General features: G+C 42.6%; 1 protein-coding gene across 7 annotated transcripts in view; it reads right to left on the bottom strand.

Annotated features, from left to right (window-relative positions):
• The window catches only part of LOC105681212 (lachesin), a 287,913-nt gene that overhangs the window by 49,618 nt on the left and 219,328 nt on the right, over positions 1-18,967 (bottom strand). For all 7 annotated transcript variants that reach the window (XM_033322606.1, XM_033322607.1, XM_033322609.1 and 4 more), the window contains 3 exons: positions 10,006-10,134; positions 3,730-4,014; positions 3,097-3,159 (listed from right to left, as the gene is read on the bottom strand). In XM_033322606.1, the coding sequence (XP_033178497.1) occupies positions 3,097-3,159; positions 3,730-4,014; positions 10,006-10,134 (477 nt within the window). The remainder of the gene's footprint in view (positions 1-3,096; positions 3,160-3,729; positions 4,015-10,005; positions 10,135-18,967) is intronic.

Genomic DNA, 18,967 nt, shown 5'->3' with positions numbered 1-18,967 from the left:
ATAATATATATTTATATATAAATATATATAATATATATTATATATATATATAATATATATTTATATATTATATAGATATATATATATATATTTTATATATATATATATATAAAAGGCGAATTTTTTTGAATTATTTTGAATTATTGTATTATCTTTATACTCGATGGAAAAGAAATAGCGAGCTCACAAGATAAAGCACCAAGCCGAGATACCAGTTCCGTCCGACTTGTTTAAGATGTCTTCTATATCATTTCAAAATTGATAAGAAGCGATGTTTCGCTGTTTTTCTTTGTGCCATTTTTGTCTGTTTTATTCGACGTAAGCTACTTAACGATTATCTTGTAACGATCTATATGATGTCTTGATCTATAAATTTTTTATCGTAGACATACGTGTTTTTCACTTTTTCGTTATCATGTTACACCGTAGTAGCGTCTTACGATATATAACTAGTTTGATTATTCCGTGCGACGTTCAAGATTGAATCTAATAAAATCAATAACCTTATGTTACCTTACCGCGAAGAAAGAATTGATTTTGAGGTCCCTACGACTCTCCATGTATCTTCAATTAGATGTTACGATTTATCGAAAATTGTAAACTTTAACTACTGACCGATTTCACGATCTCGTTGTATATCGTTTCCACGAAGTATATTTTGTAATTGTATCATTTCGACACGGATTCAAAGAAATGATCTGTACATGTTTGAATGGAGGAAAGCCAAGTGTCAAGGGGTTTGTCGATCGATACGTCAACCTCGAAGGTCTCGCTTCCTCTTCGAGTCTTATCTGGCCAGATAAGGAGCAACGCGGTCCCATTGGAAACTGTTCGGTGGCGCTTAACGTCCCATTCGTGAGTTATTGCCCGCCACGGTCGGGTCATTAATAATTCGCTAATATTAAGATTGATTTCGAGCCACGGAAGGCGACGAACACGAACCACCGCCCGATTTCGCGAAACTTTCTCGTGCACGGCAGTCAATCATCCGCCTCGTATATTACGATAAAACCGTGCGACAGTTGCACGATGCCTGACTGGAAACAGGTTGGAAATCCTCGCTCGAGAGGATCGTTACGTCGTTACATTTCGTTTCCCTTTTCCAGTCATCTCGCAACCTTAATGAACGCGTGAGTTACACGCTCGGAAAATTGCACTATATTTAAGTTCCGTTAATTATCAACACGAATAAACCTTTTCCCATCTATTCGTTCAAAGATAGCCTAAATTTCATTCTCTTAAAATTCCTTAACAATTTCCCGCACTTCCAGCCATCGATAGCTGTATTGCGCGTACGTGTCCGAAACATACATAGACGATTTTTAGACTACGTTTGCAATTTCGTTAAATGGCGAAGAAAAATGTGCGGTATTCTTGTATACGAAATTGGTAATTTCGATTAGACCGGAGATTACATTAGACCCGCGAGATGAAAATCTGACAGCAGACAATCTGTCGATACTAATGAAATTGTCAATAATATAAATAATTTCTTTGGCGTGACATCTGTCAAGTAACGCGATACGTTTAAAACGCTAGTATTGCTTTTCTTATCGAAATATTCCCTCGAGATATTAAGATTTCTATCGTCTTTGATCTATCTGTACTTGAAAATCCAACGAACGACATCTTTGGCGATACTTTTCATCTTCTTTAGGATACGTATGGGTTAATCATGACTCGATCGTTCCGCGTGTTCAGTCTTCGACAAGGCAGAACCTCTTGAAAATTGAATCTGCGCACGATAGAACGGATTTTCTATTCGACAAATGTTAGCCGTAGGTTGGCAAAAACGGCGGGACAAAGATCGTGTCCCAGGTGAAAATCTGTAGCTAAGGGCAGTCGCGTAAGTCGTAAGATCTAACAATAATCCATGGTTTGCCGGGCGAGTCAAGCTACGAGTAAAATCGCGAAGCTTAATGGTGGTAATACCGTCGTGACCGAGCCTTGTATGGCGTTAATAATGCAGCATATTGAGATTGGTTTCGTTGCGAGAACACCGGGCCAGAGCCACAGGGACCTGACCTAGGCATCCGCCCAAGTTATTCGCGCTGCTTTAATAATACACGCGCCACAATGTGCACACCTAATGCAAAGATTACATTCGAGAGTTAGAGTCGCTAGTTTCGTCGAGGATTGCGCTCCTGCGTAATTGCTCGTTCAGAGATGTTTTTCTTCGAGAATAATCCTTTGGTCGGTCAACGCCACGGCGTTTTACCGTCAAACATAGTCAGACATTTTCATGGATTTGTCTTTGGCCTTGATCGCTTGCCTCGTAAGCTTCTGAAATAGCTGATCGAGCAATTATTAACTATCGTAATTTGCAATACTGTGCTGGCTGTGAAATGTCGAGACGTTATATGTAATTCTTCGATCTGAACAATTGGAAGCAAAATTAGGATGTAAATAAAATTTCGTTTCAAGCAGAATCTGCCTTTGTCAAACTGAAACGCTAACTCGATATCAGACAAAGGGTTAATTTTCAACTAGAAATTTTCCAATTTTATTACTGTGAAATTAAAAGGAGGCCCATTCCCTGGTCAAAATTACGTCAGTGGACAAATTCTTCGAATTTCTAATTGTATAGGACGAGCGTCTTTAACGGAAAGATCAAACTGGCGAATCTAAAAGAGATGATATACTGTAAGGCAAAACGGATGTCGTTGGCGTATCGAGGATGTTCGTAGTCGATTGTAGGGAAACGTATCCCTTTTCGAAGGAGATGGGACAACGTTCCTACTGTGCTCCAACCAACCGTGAAGCAATCGATACGGACACGGCACTCTCGTCTAAATTGTTTGGACTACCAAAGTAAACCTCTTGATCTCTCGTGAAATTTAATGGTCGAGCATGTTACTACGAAATTTAAATATTTCGCAATTCGCCTGGTTTAGCCTCGACCATTCAATTTCCAGCTGTGCTGTTTGGCCGCTTGGTGGTTGCAGCTGCATGGAAACGCAAAGGGTGCAACTTTTTGGCAGTAGATTCGAAAATAAAACACGGATATAATGAGTTCGATGAAGAGGGAAGCGTCGGAGAGGACCTACGTGATATCGATTTCGGGGCTCGAAGTGCAATATTCAATGAGGCTCTCACCTTCTTTGTTGGCGCTGCTCTTGATCTCCGTGGCCTTCGGCGCTGCGGATGGTTTCGGAATTGCTGAAATAAAAATTATGCATCTTGAAGGTTCAGCTTCGAAGCTACTTTCCCAATCGTTCAGTCAACCTTAACTTTATCACGTGTCATCGATCGATCACTGAATTTACGAAGATGCCACGAAGAATTTCGCCTGAACAATCGAATTACGAATATATCTTGAAATTACACGAATTCCTTTTTACGTTCTAAGATGTTTAAAATATTTGTCCATATTTCAAATGAGTCAAAATCGACAAATCTACTAATGGTATTAAGTAATAAAATAACGAAGTCGCATTTGTCTGACCACTAATTCTACTTACAGTGGTATTCTTCTACGAAACCTTTAATTTCCTGCCAACTAGCAACACTAGTAGAAAATACACGGATTAATATTTACTTTTATGTTATTTAAGCATTTACAATTAACAAGTGTCGCTTGAATTGTGCACAAAAAGTGTATCATCCCACCAATCATACCTCCTACATCTAATTAGTAAAGATATGGATAAGAAAAAAAACGGCGGAAAACTTGAAACATCGTTTCAACGATTTTAATGTTCTTCGATTATTTATTTATTATTATCTTACCATACAATCTGATGGAACCCTCAGTCTCGCCCAGCGAGTTCTTGCTGATGCAACGATAGTTGCCGAAGTCACCATCCTGCAGATTTCTTATGGTCAGCCTCATGTACGCCCTGTAACTGTTCTCCATGATGCTGGTGGTATACTTCTCGTTGGATAGTATCATCTCGGCGCCAAGGAACCAGTAGCTCATCGCCCGTGGATAAGCTTCCGTGTGGCAGTCGATCGTTACGTTCGTCCCAGCTGGTGCACCGACCAGCTGATTCGGCACGAAGATCATCGGCGAGACTTTAACAATAAACGGAGGAATCGGTTACGATTAGAAACCGAGAAACCTGGTCTACGGTGAATGAATAATCGTCCGCGGTGACGTCCACGGCAACGATTAAGTCGACGTGGATGTTTATGGGGGACTATGCTCGAACCGTTCTACGATTTATCTTCCACGAAATCACTGGCTGTGAATTATACCGAGCTGTTTCAGCGATTATGGTGATCGATAGCCCACAGTTATAAACGGTTGAGAAGCTTAAAGCTTTCGTGGAATATGGATCTTAGGTTGCCAACGTTGAAGTATCAGTGTCGTTAACGAATCTCGCGCTTTAATTTATTTTCCTTCTGCCGTTGAAGTTGACGGACTCGTGGATCCTGACCGTGGATCGTGAAGTTTGATAATTAAACAACTCTATTTAGAAAGAATAGGAGAAGTTGGTCTTCGGAGATATTCGACTCGATTCAAAGTTTGATGAATGAAACAAGTAGTAAAATCAGGAGAAGAGAAACAAAGCGGCACCTCTTTGTCGAGAACAATAACGCGGATGTTATTCGATACGATACTATCTTTTCTTCTCTATCCTGTTCCCTGCTGTAAATAGAATTGCTCCGGAAGAACTTCTGGATCCGCTAGTCCCGCCAGTTCTCGCGCATCATCAACCCACTAAAAGCAAAGATTCCAGGTGAAAAACTTCCTTCCTTACGAGCGAGTTCTTTTTCCCTTGCTCAATCATAAAACGAAAACACCAGGCTACGACGTAATATTCTCCATCTTTCTTCGTTCTCCTGGGATTGATCAAATGTAAATACCACGCCGAGTAGATGGCGCACCGCGTAGAAAATAACCGCGCGACGTTCGTAGTTCAATCCGCCGGAATAAACAGGAAACTGGCAGGGAAACTTTGTTGCGGCTGCATGAAACCCCGGATTAGAAACCATGCAGGCCAATCAACGGGGATAAAGTCGAATTGGGCGTTCCGTGGATTGAAACGCGCCAAAGGAAACGAGGACCAAGAATTTTTTCGTCTCGAGCTTCCGACCGATCGAGGATTGCTAACATTCAGAACGTTTGAGCAAGTTATTTGGCGCAACCTCGCCGACAATTTGATTAGAACCGGTGGAAACTAGCTAGTTTAGAGATTAATCTGGAGGATGCAGGTCGCGTAATTCGGTCAGGCTTTCGGCCTCATCGGCGACTTCCCAAGCAAATTCGACTCGTCGACCTTTCGACGCGAGTTCGTGTCCGCCGGATACGGACGTTTCGGACGATCGGGCGATTTAACGAGAACCACCGTCGGCAATTAATTACACGAAAGTGCAGCAGATAGGCCGTGTACGTAGGCGTAGACGACGACTGGGGCAAAACTGGTGGCGGAACGAACGAGGTTAACCGTAGACGAATAACATGGAGCTGGCGGCGCAGCAACCATCTCTCAAGGCTGGCCATCGGCGGTATGCATCAGGCTGGCCACAAATCCACAAATTGCCAGCGCTGACCCTAATTAACGCATACTTCTCCCGATTTCCCACCATCGACTCTATCTACGTTCGCCTTTCCTTCGTTTCCGCGCCTTTCCTCTTCGTCATCAACGTTCCCGCGAATTGTTGCTCTCAGTGAAATTAATCCAGCGGACGCGCGCTGTCGATAAATCGCTTCAATGTATTTCCAATCTTCCACAAGATTGGATGTTCTGGATTATGTAAATTTTCGGCGGTTCATGAAGGAATGTGTTAGAGAATAGTAGCAGGCATTGCTGAAAACTTGACTAGCGTGACGTCACAAACGTTTGTTCCGCAACTCCAGCTTTGATACACGCGAAGTCTCGACTGTTACATTTTTCACGACACACGCTCGCATATCGCAAAGCACGTCGCGGCCTTTAGGTTGTGTTTAACGGTCGAAACGCTGAATTCACGTTGTTGGACAAAGCACACGGTTAATTATTGAAATTAAAATTTCCGAGCAAATATTTCGCAATTAATCTTTGCAGCCTTCGATTTAAATTGCCTCAATGTTCTTCCATCTACGATACGTGTATGCTATTTGCTTCTTCTCCGATCTGTAGACGATCGCAGTCAATAATCGAGACTGGAAGATTCGCATTTCTTCCACTGGCTAACTCTGAAGCGACAAAAAGCGAAGAACACGGAGAAAATATGTTTCGTTTCTGAATGTCTAAAAACACGCGAGACTCGGAACAAAGGAAACATTTCGAAGCAGGTTTACTCTTCCATAGGATGAACTTTGTTGTCTTCAAAAGGATTTTCTGCTTCAGCAGCATCTTAATTATCGAAACTAGGAATGTAGCCATTAATTACCAAGGGCTAGGCGTACTTTGTTAGTTCGAGTTTCCAGTTATCGCGTAATCGAGCAACAAAACTAATCGGATTCTTGCTGGTACTTTGCCTTCGACTTTTTCCCACCAACGCGAGATTAAAGAACAGTTATTTTGTACCAATCCGTTGAATCTACCATCTTCTATAATTTCCTCGAATAGATTTAAGATTCGAATGTACGTACGATAATTTTTGTTTCTTTTTCGTCTCACGAGGAATTAGCTTGAAATTAGGTCACGAGAGAAGATGACGAACGAATGGAAGGAAAACGCGGCCAAAGGACGCCGCGAATCTATTTTTCTGTCACTTTGGTCTGTCCAAGGTTGGTTAGAATTTGTATAATGCCTCCCAGGAGACTTCGAAGAGCATTAAGCGAGACGATCGCGGGACTTTTGTAATCCAGCAAGGACACCTCAGATCCCGCGCGTTGATCGAATATCTTTTTCCGTGGTCCCACCCCGGTAATCCCAGATAACCGTTTCACCCCTCATTTTTCACTGGCCGCAAAAAAGCCCATTCTCCAGTGCGACCGGCTCTTTTATCGCCTCCTCCTATTGGAATGATTATTTCTGCCATCGACGTGCAATATTTTCGATCTATGCTTCTTTACATTTGAAAGAACAGGATTTGTATATATCGCGAGCCTAATGGTACAAGCCAAGTTAGAGCAATTATCCTCGTTTTTTATTTATTTCCACGCGCACGGTAACCTGCTGCCAATTATCCAGTTTCATCCAATTGGAAATAAATCAACTGCATATTTGACAACTTTTCGAACTCGGTTACCTCGAGAACGAGGTATCCATTTTCTTATTCTGCATTTTCGTTTTATTTCGCACCAAAGAATCTGCATTTCGCTTCGCTCGTACTATGAATTTAGCCACCTCGGTGACACGGAAGACAAGACGTCGTCACGAATCGTTTGGTAAATCCGCGACTGTTGACTGTTGGCTTCGTTACGTATATGAAAAATGTCGCACAAACAGCCTGTTTCGACCAATCGATGTAAAAAGACGGAAAACTTTCGCGAGAGACAAACAACGTCGACTTTAAACAATGACATCCTTGTTGGCAAGATGAATATCTAAGATGGAGAATCTTTTGCGATCGCAACGCAAACCGAGATTATCTTGTGCATTTGAATAAAATATGTCTCCCCTAAGCACTCAAAGCAGCCAGCCACTCTGCCCCACGTTCTCGTTCCCCTTTTGCCACACGCTTTCGAACAAAGCGGGCGCAAGTGGCGCTAGTAGAATACGCGAAACGGAAATCCCTCCGATACAATCTGGATTAAGGGCGGAGGAAGTGTATTCTCTTGATGTTTCTGGATGGCCGGTCGACCAGGAATAAATTCTTCGCAAGAGGTGGGAAGGGTATTGCAGTCTTTAGTCCCGGGAGAGAGACTGTTTCTTCCAAAGAGAAGCGAAATTACTGGTTGTAATTGTGCTTGCCACTGATTCATGAAACGATAAAACAACCCTATCGCTGGAAAAACTACGTAAACGTGATAACAACGACGCACTTTAAGGGCCGTCGACGGTATTTAGCATGTTGCTATTGTACGTTCGAACGATTTATGGAAGGTACTTCTTGAAGTTTGGGCGCTGCTGTACAGATGGGCGAGAGCAGAAATTACATTGGATTATGTTGACGCGCAAGTTCACGGCCTCTCTGCTTGATGATTTTTAACGACAGCAATCGCTTAATATCCCTTTTTGTCTGTTCCGTGCGTTAAAATAGATCGAAATGAAAATGAATTAATCAACAGTATTGGCATGTCCATTAATCGAAAGATAATTTAATCCATATCCAACGTTTCCGTTTTTAATATTCATCGAATAATTAATAAGCGATACGTGCAATTTGAGTGTCGATTCTCGCTGTTCCGACCATAACAATTCTTTGGCACGTGAATAGAAGTATCGTCCGAAAGAACACGAATATTCTTTCTAGAAGAGTCGATCGCAAAACGAGAAAGAAAATCCTTGCCGATAACGCGTGCGTTCTGAGTGATCCGCCAAACTGAACCAAAATCCCTGACAATTATTTCGATGAAAATTTTCGCGATCTTCGAATCGTTAATGCACTCTTAATTTCCTGATTCGAGATACCGAAGCAGGTCCAGGAAACGAGCAGAGACGGATCTCGAGAGGACTGGTGAGAATTATTCAAACGCGTCACGGAAAGCAGAAGGCACAGGGAAACAAAAGTGCTGGAGCGGCGGAGTTTCGTGAGCAGAGAGCCGGAAGCCGGCTGTTTTCTCGTCGGTCTAAATAAAATATGTCTGCACCTTTCTAAATATTCAAAGGACAGCGCCTGGCTGTCCTGCGGCCTCTCTCTTCCTCTCGTTTGGTTGTTGGGACGCGTACGCACACAAAGCCGGCGTCAAGTGACACGAACGAATGGAACGAATAAAAGGGAAAAATGACCAGCAGCGGCGGGACGCTGCGCTCGCTCCCGTCGACCTGCCCTGGTATTTCCCTCGAGTTTTCCTAACGGCGCATCTGCTCGCCCTCTTCTTCCCTTCTTTCTCGTTGGATCGTCGACGCCGACGTCGGTGCGTTGCCTACGCCGGAGCTCGATGCAATTCGTGAAATGAAATTCAAACAATACCGTGTCGAAGCATCTTTTCTCCAACTTCCCTCTCGGGTACTTGATTATGGAATTTACTTTCTGCGGTGAACGTTTCGAGTATCATTAGCCTCGATCATTCTCTGTACCGCTTTCGTTTCGCATTGATTACGTTTCTTTTAGTCAGTTGTCTCGTTACATCGAGAAGGATTTGCGTCAGATGATATCGTTTCATTTCATTTTTTTAGCGCAAAGTTCTCCGCGGTCGAATTTTCTTAAAGTTTGCGAGAAGATCGTTGAGAGAAAATTCGCAGGGGAAACGTAACGCGCAAAAATTTCAAGCCAATTTCGAAAATCCAGACTGGCTAGTCCTTTGCGGATAAAACTTTCATTAAACAGCGAAAAATATTGCTCGTACTGATTAATCGTAATAGAAACATAGGCTCTCTGATGTTTTCGTAAGACCACAAGCCGATCGAAGCCAACTGTGCCGAGAAGAATTGTTTAACGTTCAATCGGTTGATAATTTATAAAGTCCAATGTTGCGTATAAGTGTACGAGCGTGAACGGGTTAAATATGAATTATGTACACTTTCAATATTATGCTTTTGACATTATACAAGCTAATTAATAATCACATCGTTGAATAATTAAAACTCATTTAAACAGCTATAGTAAAATGATAAGCAAAATTCGGTAGATATAACATTGCCGATGAATATAACGATTTTACGGACTCTTTTACAGATTCTTTCGTCGATCAATTCCTACGAAATTCCACTTTCGTCCACGAGTAAATAAATATTCCCAAGTAACTAAATTGGAAAGAAACCTAAGGAGACGCGAACCAACGCAGCTGAAACTCGACGCTCCTTTATTTTATCATTTGCCAGCGTTCGTTAATAATAACCGAGCATCTTGTTTTTCTTATTGAATCGAGTATCTCTGACAGAGAAATCCTTTTCGACTCGCCAAAGCAAATACAACGGGTAACAGGAGATTAAAAACGCGGTGGTTGACTTAGATACGCGTAACACGATGAACGAACACACACACAGACACGGTGTATCCCTTCAGCGTATCTTCAAATCCACTCACATTCGACGTCCACGGTGATCCTTTTGCTGACTGTTGGTGGTACGCCATTGGTCGCGATGCACAGATACGCGCCCATTTCATTGCGCGTGATCCTCGTCAAGTTTAATTGTTCGCCATCGTACAGAGACACTGAAACCAAAAGCAGAAATTGATTCAGCCCGGTCGCCCGTGCAAATATAGCGTGTAGCGCCCGGAACAAACAGTCGCGTTCGACATAAACGTATAAACAGGATTCTCCGAAGAGAAAACCGGCATGGTTTTATCGACGAAACTTTCTCGGTTAAATGAAACCCTTTTTCCAGAGCGGGTTGTAAAAAAAGAAAGAGAACAAGTGGTTGTGTGTCTGTGTTTGAGAGAGAGAGAGAGAGAGAGAGAGAGAGAGAGAACGAGCGAGGGAGAGACAGAGAGAGAATTGGAAGTAAACAAAAAAGAGGAAGAGGTAGGAAAAAGCGAACCAGCGAACCCACTGGAACACGCATCAATCTACCGAGCGAGTTTTTCTGTCCTTTTTATTATTCCTGACGTCATCGTTTGTCTTCCCTTTATCGATTTCACCGACCCTTAAAAGAGAAATTTTTTGAGAGACGTTTAATTCCTTTTTACGAATGCAGTCTGTTGCGATTCATAGAAATGACCACTGTTTTCTATTCCACTTAATCCTCGGTTGGTATCCTCGAATAGGATGATTCACGACAATTTCAGTCAAATTACTTAATTTTACTGTATTTTTCGTTTAATTTACTGTATTATCGCAGTTTCGTCATTTTAAGACACATTCGACGCAATTCGTAGGTAATTTGAAAAGGGTACATTATATTTTAATTTACATTAATTAGCTTATCCTCGTCGATCGTTCTTGCGTTATTGAATAATAATTATGAAGTGAAAAAGAATCATTGTTTCGAATGTTGTTTCAACAGCCTCATCTTCCTGCTAATTTACACGCTAGAGCTTCCATTTCATTTTCTCCTTTTCGCCAAAGCGAGCTTTGTAAACGAAGAACAGGGACGTGGTAAACAGGAATGGAACGTTGTAATGTAAAACTTTGTTGCAACGTGCAATCGTAAACAATGGAAGGCACGATCGAAACGTCGAATCTTTGGAACTCGAATCCAGGCGCGAGCGTTCGTACAACTTGAAACCAATTCATAGTTAATAGAGAAGGGGTCACGATGTCCTGCCAGTCGAATAATTTTTAAGCCATCGTTCGACGAAGCGTTCCCGCGACGACGCGTAAAAAGTTAGCGCGGCGTTAAAAGTTTGGCCGAAAGTGCGGCGGTAAAAGACTACGAAGGGAAAAAGACGGCGAGGCCGGCCTTTACGGGACGAATATCAAAAACTGTCGTTCGCCTCCCAAGTCGTTAAGCCGTCTTTTAGTCCTTCATATCGTCGTAGAAGCAAAGAAAGAGAGGCAGCGAGGAGAGGACGAAAAAGGGAAAGAAGGAAAAGCTGTGCGAAATACCGAGCTCCAACTGTTTCGTAAATGAACTGCTTCGCGATTTCGATTTCAAAGGTATTAACATTGAGCGGAGTCAGCTTCCCGAAGGTGTTTCATCGACCACGTACGACCGGTATTCCGATGTCTTTTAACGATTCTGCGAGTAAAACCTAACTCACATCGAAGAGGGAGAAAAAGCAGAACAGAAAGAAGAAGAAGAAGAAGAAGAGAAGAAGTGGAAGGTAAGAGAAACGAAGGGCAGAAAGAGAGAATAAACCGTGAAAGAACGATACTAGGTCACGAGGAACTGCCGCGTCGTGGCAAAAGGCTCGTAATTATTATTATTATCATTATCATCGCAGCTGCGAGAAAATGGATCGTTCTTTTTTCCCTTGCGCTCCCCGTGGAAGACAAAACGGCGTCCCGTTCATTAGCCTGACACAGGCGTCGCGTCGTTAGGTTAACGCAGCGTTCGCGAAGTGTCGTTTCACGCAAAAATTATGATATCGATGATAAAATTTAATTGCGTTCGAAGAACGGAAATTAGCTTCGTTTTGTAAATATATATTTATACCGGTGCAGTGATTCTAATTAACGAGCTCTTTGTTCGGAGCGATGCGTATTCATTAAAGGAAGAGAAATTTCACGAGGATGAACCGGACGGGTATAGCTTCACTTCTTTCCCTTAAACTCGGATCATCGATTATGCGGATTTTAGAATTTGCATCGAAGATATTTTATCATAAGCGCGGGAAAAAATACGAATAAAAATTGCGAAGGAGCGAATACCAGAAGTAATTAGTGAAATTACTCCGGCAAAGTTTGGACGACTGTTTCGCAGAAACAGTCTGCGGATACGGTTGTGATTGTTTAATTCATATCGCTGTTGGAAAAAGTTGCAACCAGGTAATTCTCGACTGCTTAACTAGGGTGAACCGACGGTTCTTTGGACCAGGGACCGGTATCTCACCACTTTCTTCATACTTTCCTCGATTCACAAGGGTAAAGAGATTGTACTTTTCCGTCTTTAAACATCAAATATTATTAAAATATGCGGCCTCGTTTTCTCGCTTCCGGTCTCGTTGACGCGATGGGAAAACCCTGGGAAAAATATTTCCACAGGGATTAAGAGCAAGTCCTCTGGTACGTCTTCGGCTTCTTACGACATCTATCCGTGAAAATAATTAATGAGAGCGCCGGTGAAAGTCGATAAATTAGAAAGAAGACGGTCCTTTTTACGACCATCCGACAATATCTAACCTCTTCAACGCGACTTGTTAACGTTCATAAATCTCCATCCGGTTCCGCTCGATTTTACATAAACTCGATTTCATTTCCTTCGAAAATTTCCCCATGTATTTTTTATCATTTTCGAGCGTTTCCCCTCCTTTCTAAATCCACTCTCGATTCTTGAAAATAAGCAAACAATTTTCAGGGGCGCGCTCCGCTTTTTCATTCGCGTTCGTATAATCGCGCGCGCATGTTTTTCTTGGAAACGTTACTTCATCCAATCGGCGGCGCTCTTTGGAAAACAATCACGAGCCACGAGAATCCCTGAGCGGACAGATGAAATCCCGCGGCAGCCGCGCGGCGAATCAGCAATCTCCTCTTTTCACGGTGCGTTCATAAATCTTTACGCGGGTTTATTCCAGCTTTACTCGCCTCCTAGTCGCGATTAACCCACCGGCCATTAGTGCGTCGGCGAGTGGCAATGTTTCTTTCACGAGACACATACCCTGCCAAACTGTCTTTCCGCGTGTACGACAGACCGGCGACACTCGTCGCAACGCTTGCGTCCGCCAAGGCATCCGATCGATACCGACGAATAATTGAGAGGAACCAGAATTTCCCTGCTTCCGGCTGTCGACCTCTGCCCCGCGAGATAATTCGCTGCACGCGTCGTCCTTTCCTCTCTATTTTTCTGTTTCGTTTCTGTGATTCGTACGGTTATTCATCGAATTCTCGTATTTCGGACATAATAATGGAGAAACGGTAAGATTGACGAGAAAGATATACGTATTGAGGTCGTAAAGTAAAGAGTTAAGTGATGACATCGATCGATTAGCTGCACCTAGAGCCGTACGTACTTTATACGCACGCAAGCACTCGTGTCAGCTTTTTTGAAATTAATTCTTCTTGTCGTTAGTGGCTCGACGAAGTTTCAGAATACAAGACAGAATTGGATTATAAACGTTCCATTTTACGAAGAGCTCGTTCTTTAAAGGATATACTAATATAATACTAGTGATGGATATACTAATTTTTTTCTTTTTTTAGACGTAAAGGAAGACGTATCGTCTTAAGCGAAATTCCACATCCGTATGTTCGCCGGAACACCTTAAATTCAAAAGCAAACTTCAACTCGTGACCTGATTTTACGATCTCGTTATGCCGCTTTTTGCTGACTATAATGGACGTTTCTTCGGTTACGGTCAACGAATAAAAATATTCAGACATATTGTTGGACAACTGGTTTATCGGACATTAGAGCAGAAGGGTACGCGCGACAATCGTTTGTCCTTCTATCGGAACGATATCGACTTCCTATACAACTTTATTTCACTATCGCTTCATTCTCTATTAATGTATTCGTCTATTGGTAGCAGAAGAGTGTTTAGGGAGTAGCGCCTGGTTCAAAGCCGAGAGAGATGCAAATCGATACATCGAGCCAGGCGGTTGCTAATAGCCATTTCGAAAGAAGAGTTTCATTGAAATTTTTATGCTGCATAACGGCCAGCGACAAGCAGAAACTTCATTATCGGGGGCTGTGCTGGTGTGTCGTGCGAAAGAATATCGTTGGAACTTGTTTCAGGGCTCGTTTTAACATCGTTTTTTCCAAAGTAATGCAATTTCTCTCCGATGGAATGCAATACCGAACGACGAACGAGCGTGGAACGAAAATTGCTAACAAAGATTAATTTTTACTCCTCCTTCGTTTCCCTCTCGTTCCGTAATATTTTTGTAATTCTCCCATTCTATAATTTTATGAAGCAACTTTCGTTCGAGATACTCGTAACACGATAAACCGTTCAGAAGTTGCGACCGCAGAAAATTTCTCTAAACGATTCATCGTGTCGTGTCCGACCATAGACGGTCCCATTCTACTTTCGTCCGAAAACTATCTGGGCTCGAAGGCGATGAGCACATCTCGACCGATTTACACTCGGCGCTAGTAAAATTTGATTAAGCGATTAATTATTCGATTCCCGGTTTAATTAAACGTCCCTGTCGTCTTTGTTCCACGCCTCTTTAATTTCATTTATCGCCCTGACGAGATGAAAGGGGGAAAGAGGCGGCATTCTTTTTTCTCCGTGCTTTTTCTCTGCCAGCTGGCACGGTAGGCGCGAAAAAACGAATGTAATCGCGAGAAAAGCCCATGGTTTAAAGGTGTCGCGGTTTTCAACGAACAAATGGCCCGGGGGGCCTGCAAACAGCGTTACAAACCGCGCGTACGCGAACGCCACGTGTTAGAACATACGAAACCGCCGCACGGCCGCCTATCGCCCCAAAACTTAGGGGAATGACTCGCCGCGAAATGGTTAGGCCAGCCGGTCATGAATTTGTATGAAGCTTTAGAGAGGCTGCGGATGCCCCGAAGCGTGGCTTCGCGGATGTTTGAGTAGAAATTCCAGCCTTTTACGATCCACACCGACTATGCGAGCCACGGACGAGAATTTCGCGAGAAACTGCTCGAAAAACGAGACAGCTGGGTGTGTCAGGAGCGGAGACTTTAAGTGGCGGCCGCTGACGATCGCTATGAATTTGTCCGCGCTGAAATTGCGAACATTGCGAAACCGTTCCGCCATCTAACGCGATAGGATTTGATTTAAGTGGTGCTTGCGCTTTGGTGGCCCGAATGATTTGCAGTGAGTGGCGTGTGATAACATGCAACGGGCGACGTATCGCTTACTATTTACTCTTTATTATCTACGGGTTATGTTTTTTCTTACAATTTTTCTGTCTTATCAATTTTTTGAAAGAAGTTAAAATTCTAAGATAGATAGCAGCGATAATTGTCTTCGACGATTGTGATATCGTATAATAAAAGGCACAGAGTTAGAACGAACGGTCGTAGCGAATTCGACGCAACGAAAGGTAAAACCGGGAAAACTAGTTAAAGTGTAAAATTATAGGCAAACGGGGATTAAACAAACAGCAAACGAAAGAGTAATGGAATATCGACGTGGCTTATTTACCTGGCAATATCGTATATACTAAATCAACATCATAAGCGTCTAGCGAGGGCCGGTGAATTTCGGTCGTATCGGCAAATATTGATTATTCTGCCTGTTAACGTTCACGCAACCGATAACAATTCGGATTTCTCTGACGTCGTGGCCACGCGAATATATCTGGGGTCAAGAGACAATATTAACCGTCGCTCGGGATCTATGCAACAGGATATTTTTTATTCTCCTTCCTCTCTCTCTCTCTCTCTCTCTCTCTTTCTGTGCTTCTATATCTCATCAGATCTTCGGATTGCAGTTCGATCATTCGACGATATTTCAATAGGCGTTCTGTACACATCGAGTCGCTACAACTTGGTTCTGCAACATTCATGCGGACCAAAATGGCTGGTTGGCTAATTGGACGGGAAACTGTTCGAACCGGCGCACGTAAACAAATTAACCTCCTTTCGGCCGATAGCGTTTGATCCGTCTGGACGTTCGATGAAAGACGATTCACCGAAGTTTCTCTTCTCTTGCGCTTTGCGTTTTGGTGCAGCTTTTTCGCTAGGGAATTTAGTTTCGACAGGGACACTGCTCGGTATAGTGGATAGGACGATGGCAAACGGAACACTTTCAAATGGCAAACTACGAGCAAAGGTTCGTCAATCATTACTCGACATTTAATTACGTCGGATGGATGCCGGGACCGAGCGATATTGCGACGCGCGTCGCGACTCTCGGCCGCTATCGATACAATATTGACACGATTGCTATACATCGAAACATCGGTATTTATGTGTAAATACTCGCCAAGCGCAATAAATAGAATGAAGTATAAATATTGCGTGAGCGCCGTTTAATCCTGCGTCGCCCGGTGAAGCGTATGTATGTACACGAGTGCCATTCCGGAGAGTTGTAACTCTTCATTTTTCAAATGGATCGTTTTCCCGTGGTTCGACACTTGATCAACGCCGAATTTAGATCGAGCTAAAAACACTCCATATCCCCTTCGCCTTGCTTCTTCAAAATCGATACTCGTCTCGTACACTTGTTTCATCATTGTATAGATCGTATCGTGACAACCATTTTTATATGTCGTAAAACACGCAAATAGATATGCCAACGTCCGAAACAACGGATAACGTTTAATTTTTAACGTTGAAGTGTAACAAAAAAAAAAAAAAAAAAGAAAAGAAAGGAAGAAGGAAAAAAAATGGAAGAAAGAGTTTCATTTACATTAGAATTTAAACGTCTAACGTTAGATAAAATTACATTTCGCAGGCTGGCGGCGTTCATTTTTCTGCGAGGAAGCAGGCAACGCGCCGTTTACTCCCGGCTTCATTAAATACGAACAAACAAAAGTTCTTTTATTCTCTTAATTCACTCTGCAGCTTTCGAGAACCGGCTAGCACAGATGTAAGATAACTGAGCAATTTCTCACACGGTTCGAGTTGGCTTCCTTTCTATTGCACCGTCTGTTACACAAGTCTGCCATATTATGGCGCGTGGGATGGTCAAAGGACGATTAGTCTTGACACGATTATAAACCGGTTTCAGTAGTCGTTTGATGGACTTTCGGATGTGTGTACGCGTTCCAAACGCGTTGATGCGTGTATACTGTATAGCGTCGCGTACGTATTTACGCTATAATAAAGAAGAAAGTCTTGAGAGCCAGTATCGCCAATTAGTTTGTCATATTTTTCTTCTCTCGTAGGAAAGTGTCTGTACATATAATCAATTCACTGATATTCGACAAACGTTTAACGGACTTTTTCAAATTAAAAGCATTTAAACATTAAGGAGGATTAAAATAGCGGCAGTTCATTCGATCCAGCACTAACTAAAATTTTATACAAGTGGAGTTCTACTTCATCTACATGTAAAAATAACGTCGAAAGTTTGTAATAAAATATTCGAAAATTCTGTGACTATGTAGAGACGTGGTTCAAGCTACGAGTCCTTGAAAACGAATCTTCTATTTACGTCGTTTTATTCTAGCTTCCCCACTTATTTTTACACGTAAAATAACTTTTCATCCAGTTGTATAACACGTTCTGCTGCACCGCCTACAAAATCAAATTATCTGCCAACGCTAGAATATCACTCTTACGCGTTTCATCTCTTTCTAACAATCTAGTCGATTCAATCCGAAAGAATCGCTTCCTAAAATCAAGTAAAGCTTCTATCTTTCAATCCACGTTTTCAGAACGATCTTTCCCTGATCTCTGTCCTCGGCAATGTTCCTAGAACTGAGCCCGATTTCTCGCCACTTTACATTGTGCCCACGTTCGAATGGCCCTGGAGGACCGGTCAATCAACATCCATTGACCCGTGGAAAACCTTTGAAACGGTTGGGTCTCGTTCCCTGAGCCAAAGTCAGAGGAAAAAAAAAGTTGCTCGCGAATTTGCGTGGCGAGTGTGTGCGAGCGAACGATCGAATGGCAGCCCCGATAATGTCGCGTCTCCGCTCGAAGCGGGTTTCGCAGCGTTCTCGATTCGCTGGCGTCGGTAACTTTTAACGAGACTGTAACTCGCTGCGCGCACCGAATTTCATCTCCCCGTTGAACGATATTAGGTATGGGATGTCGCTCGTTATATATCGGCCGGATTTCCATGCCGACGAGCCACGTCAAAGTGATAGTCTGAGGCGATGCAGGACAATCGTGAATACCGTTGCATTTTGTCCACTTGCACTGGCAATTCCAAGTTTCCGCGGGATATCGCTAATTGCCTTGTCAAGGTTACACAGTTACGTTTGCACCGCGTATTTCTCATCTTTTGATATTTGATATTTTGCTCGTATAAATAGACGAGATTTGCCGAGATAGTTTTGGAAGAGTGTAGCTATGTGGAAATTACAGCGGCTACGAAAGGTGCGTGTGTGCATCATTGTACGTATTATGGTATGTACATGTGGATTAATTCGGTTCAACTTAAATTTCGCATCATTTAGTGGTACTTTTCTTGCTACCTTCGTGCGATCACAGAAACGAAACGTAGAGTCTGATGGAAGCAACGCTTTATTGAAAAATAGAGATACAGGAAAAGATACTTTATACAGCGTCAGTGGATGGAAAATTGGCGATAATTAGAAGATAGGATAATATAAGAGCACAGATAGATCCACTTATGCATCCAACCACTACACTCGCTATGTTAGATCATAGCAACGATCCATCGTGTTTCGGATGAAAAACTTCAGAAACGTGTATTTTACAACATCCAAATTGCGTTAACCCATCGTGAAAAGCTTGACAAGTCTCTCCGAGTAACGTGTCCGATGCGACGTCCCATTGCGGACCATCTTTTTCAAAGAGCTTTGAACTTAAATCCACTGGCAATGTCGAGCAAAGTT

This window comes from Bombus impatiens, unplaced genomic scaffold (assembly GCF_000188095.3).
Source record: "Bombus impatiens unplaced genomic scaffold, BIMP_2.2 scf_0647, whole genome shotgun sequence".
Lineage (NCBI taxonomy): Eukaryota > Metazoa > Arthropoda > Insecta > Hymenoptera > Apidae > Bombus > Bombus impatiens.
This window is presented reverse-complemented; position numbering and strand designations above follow the sequence as displayed.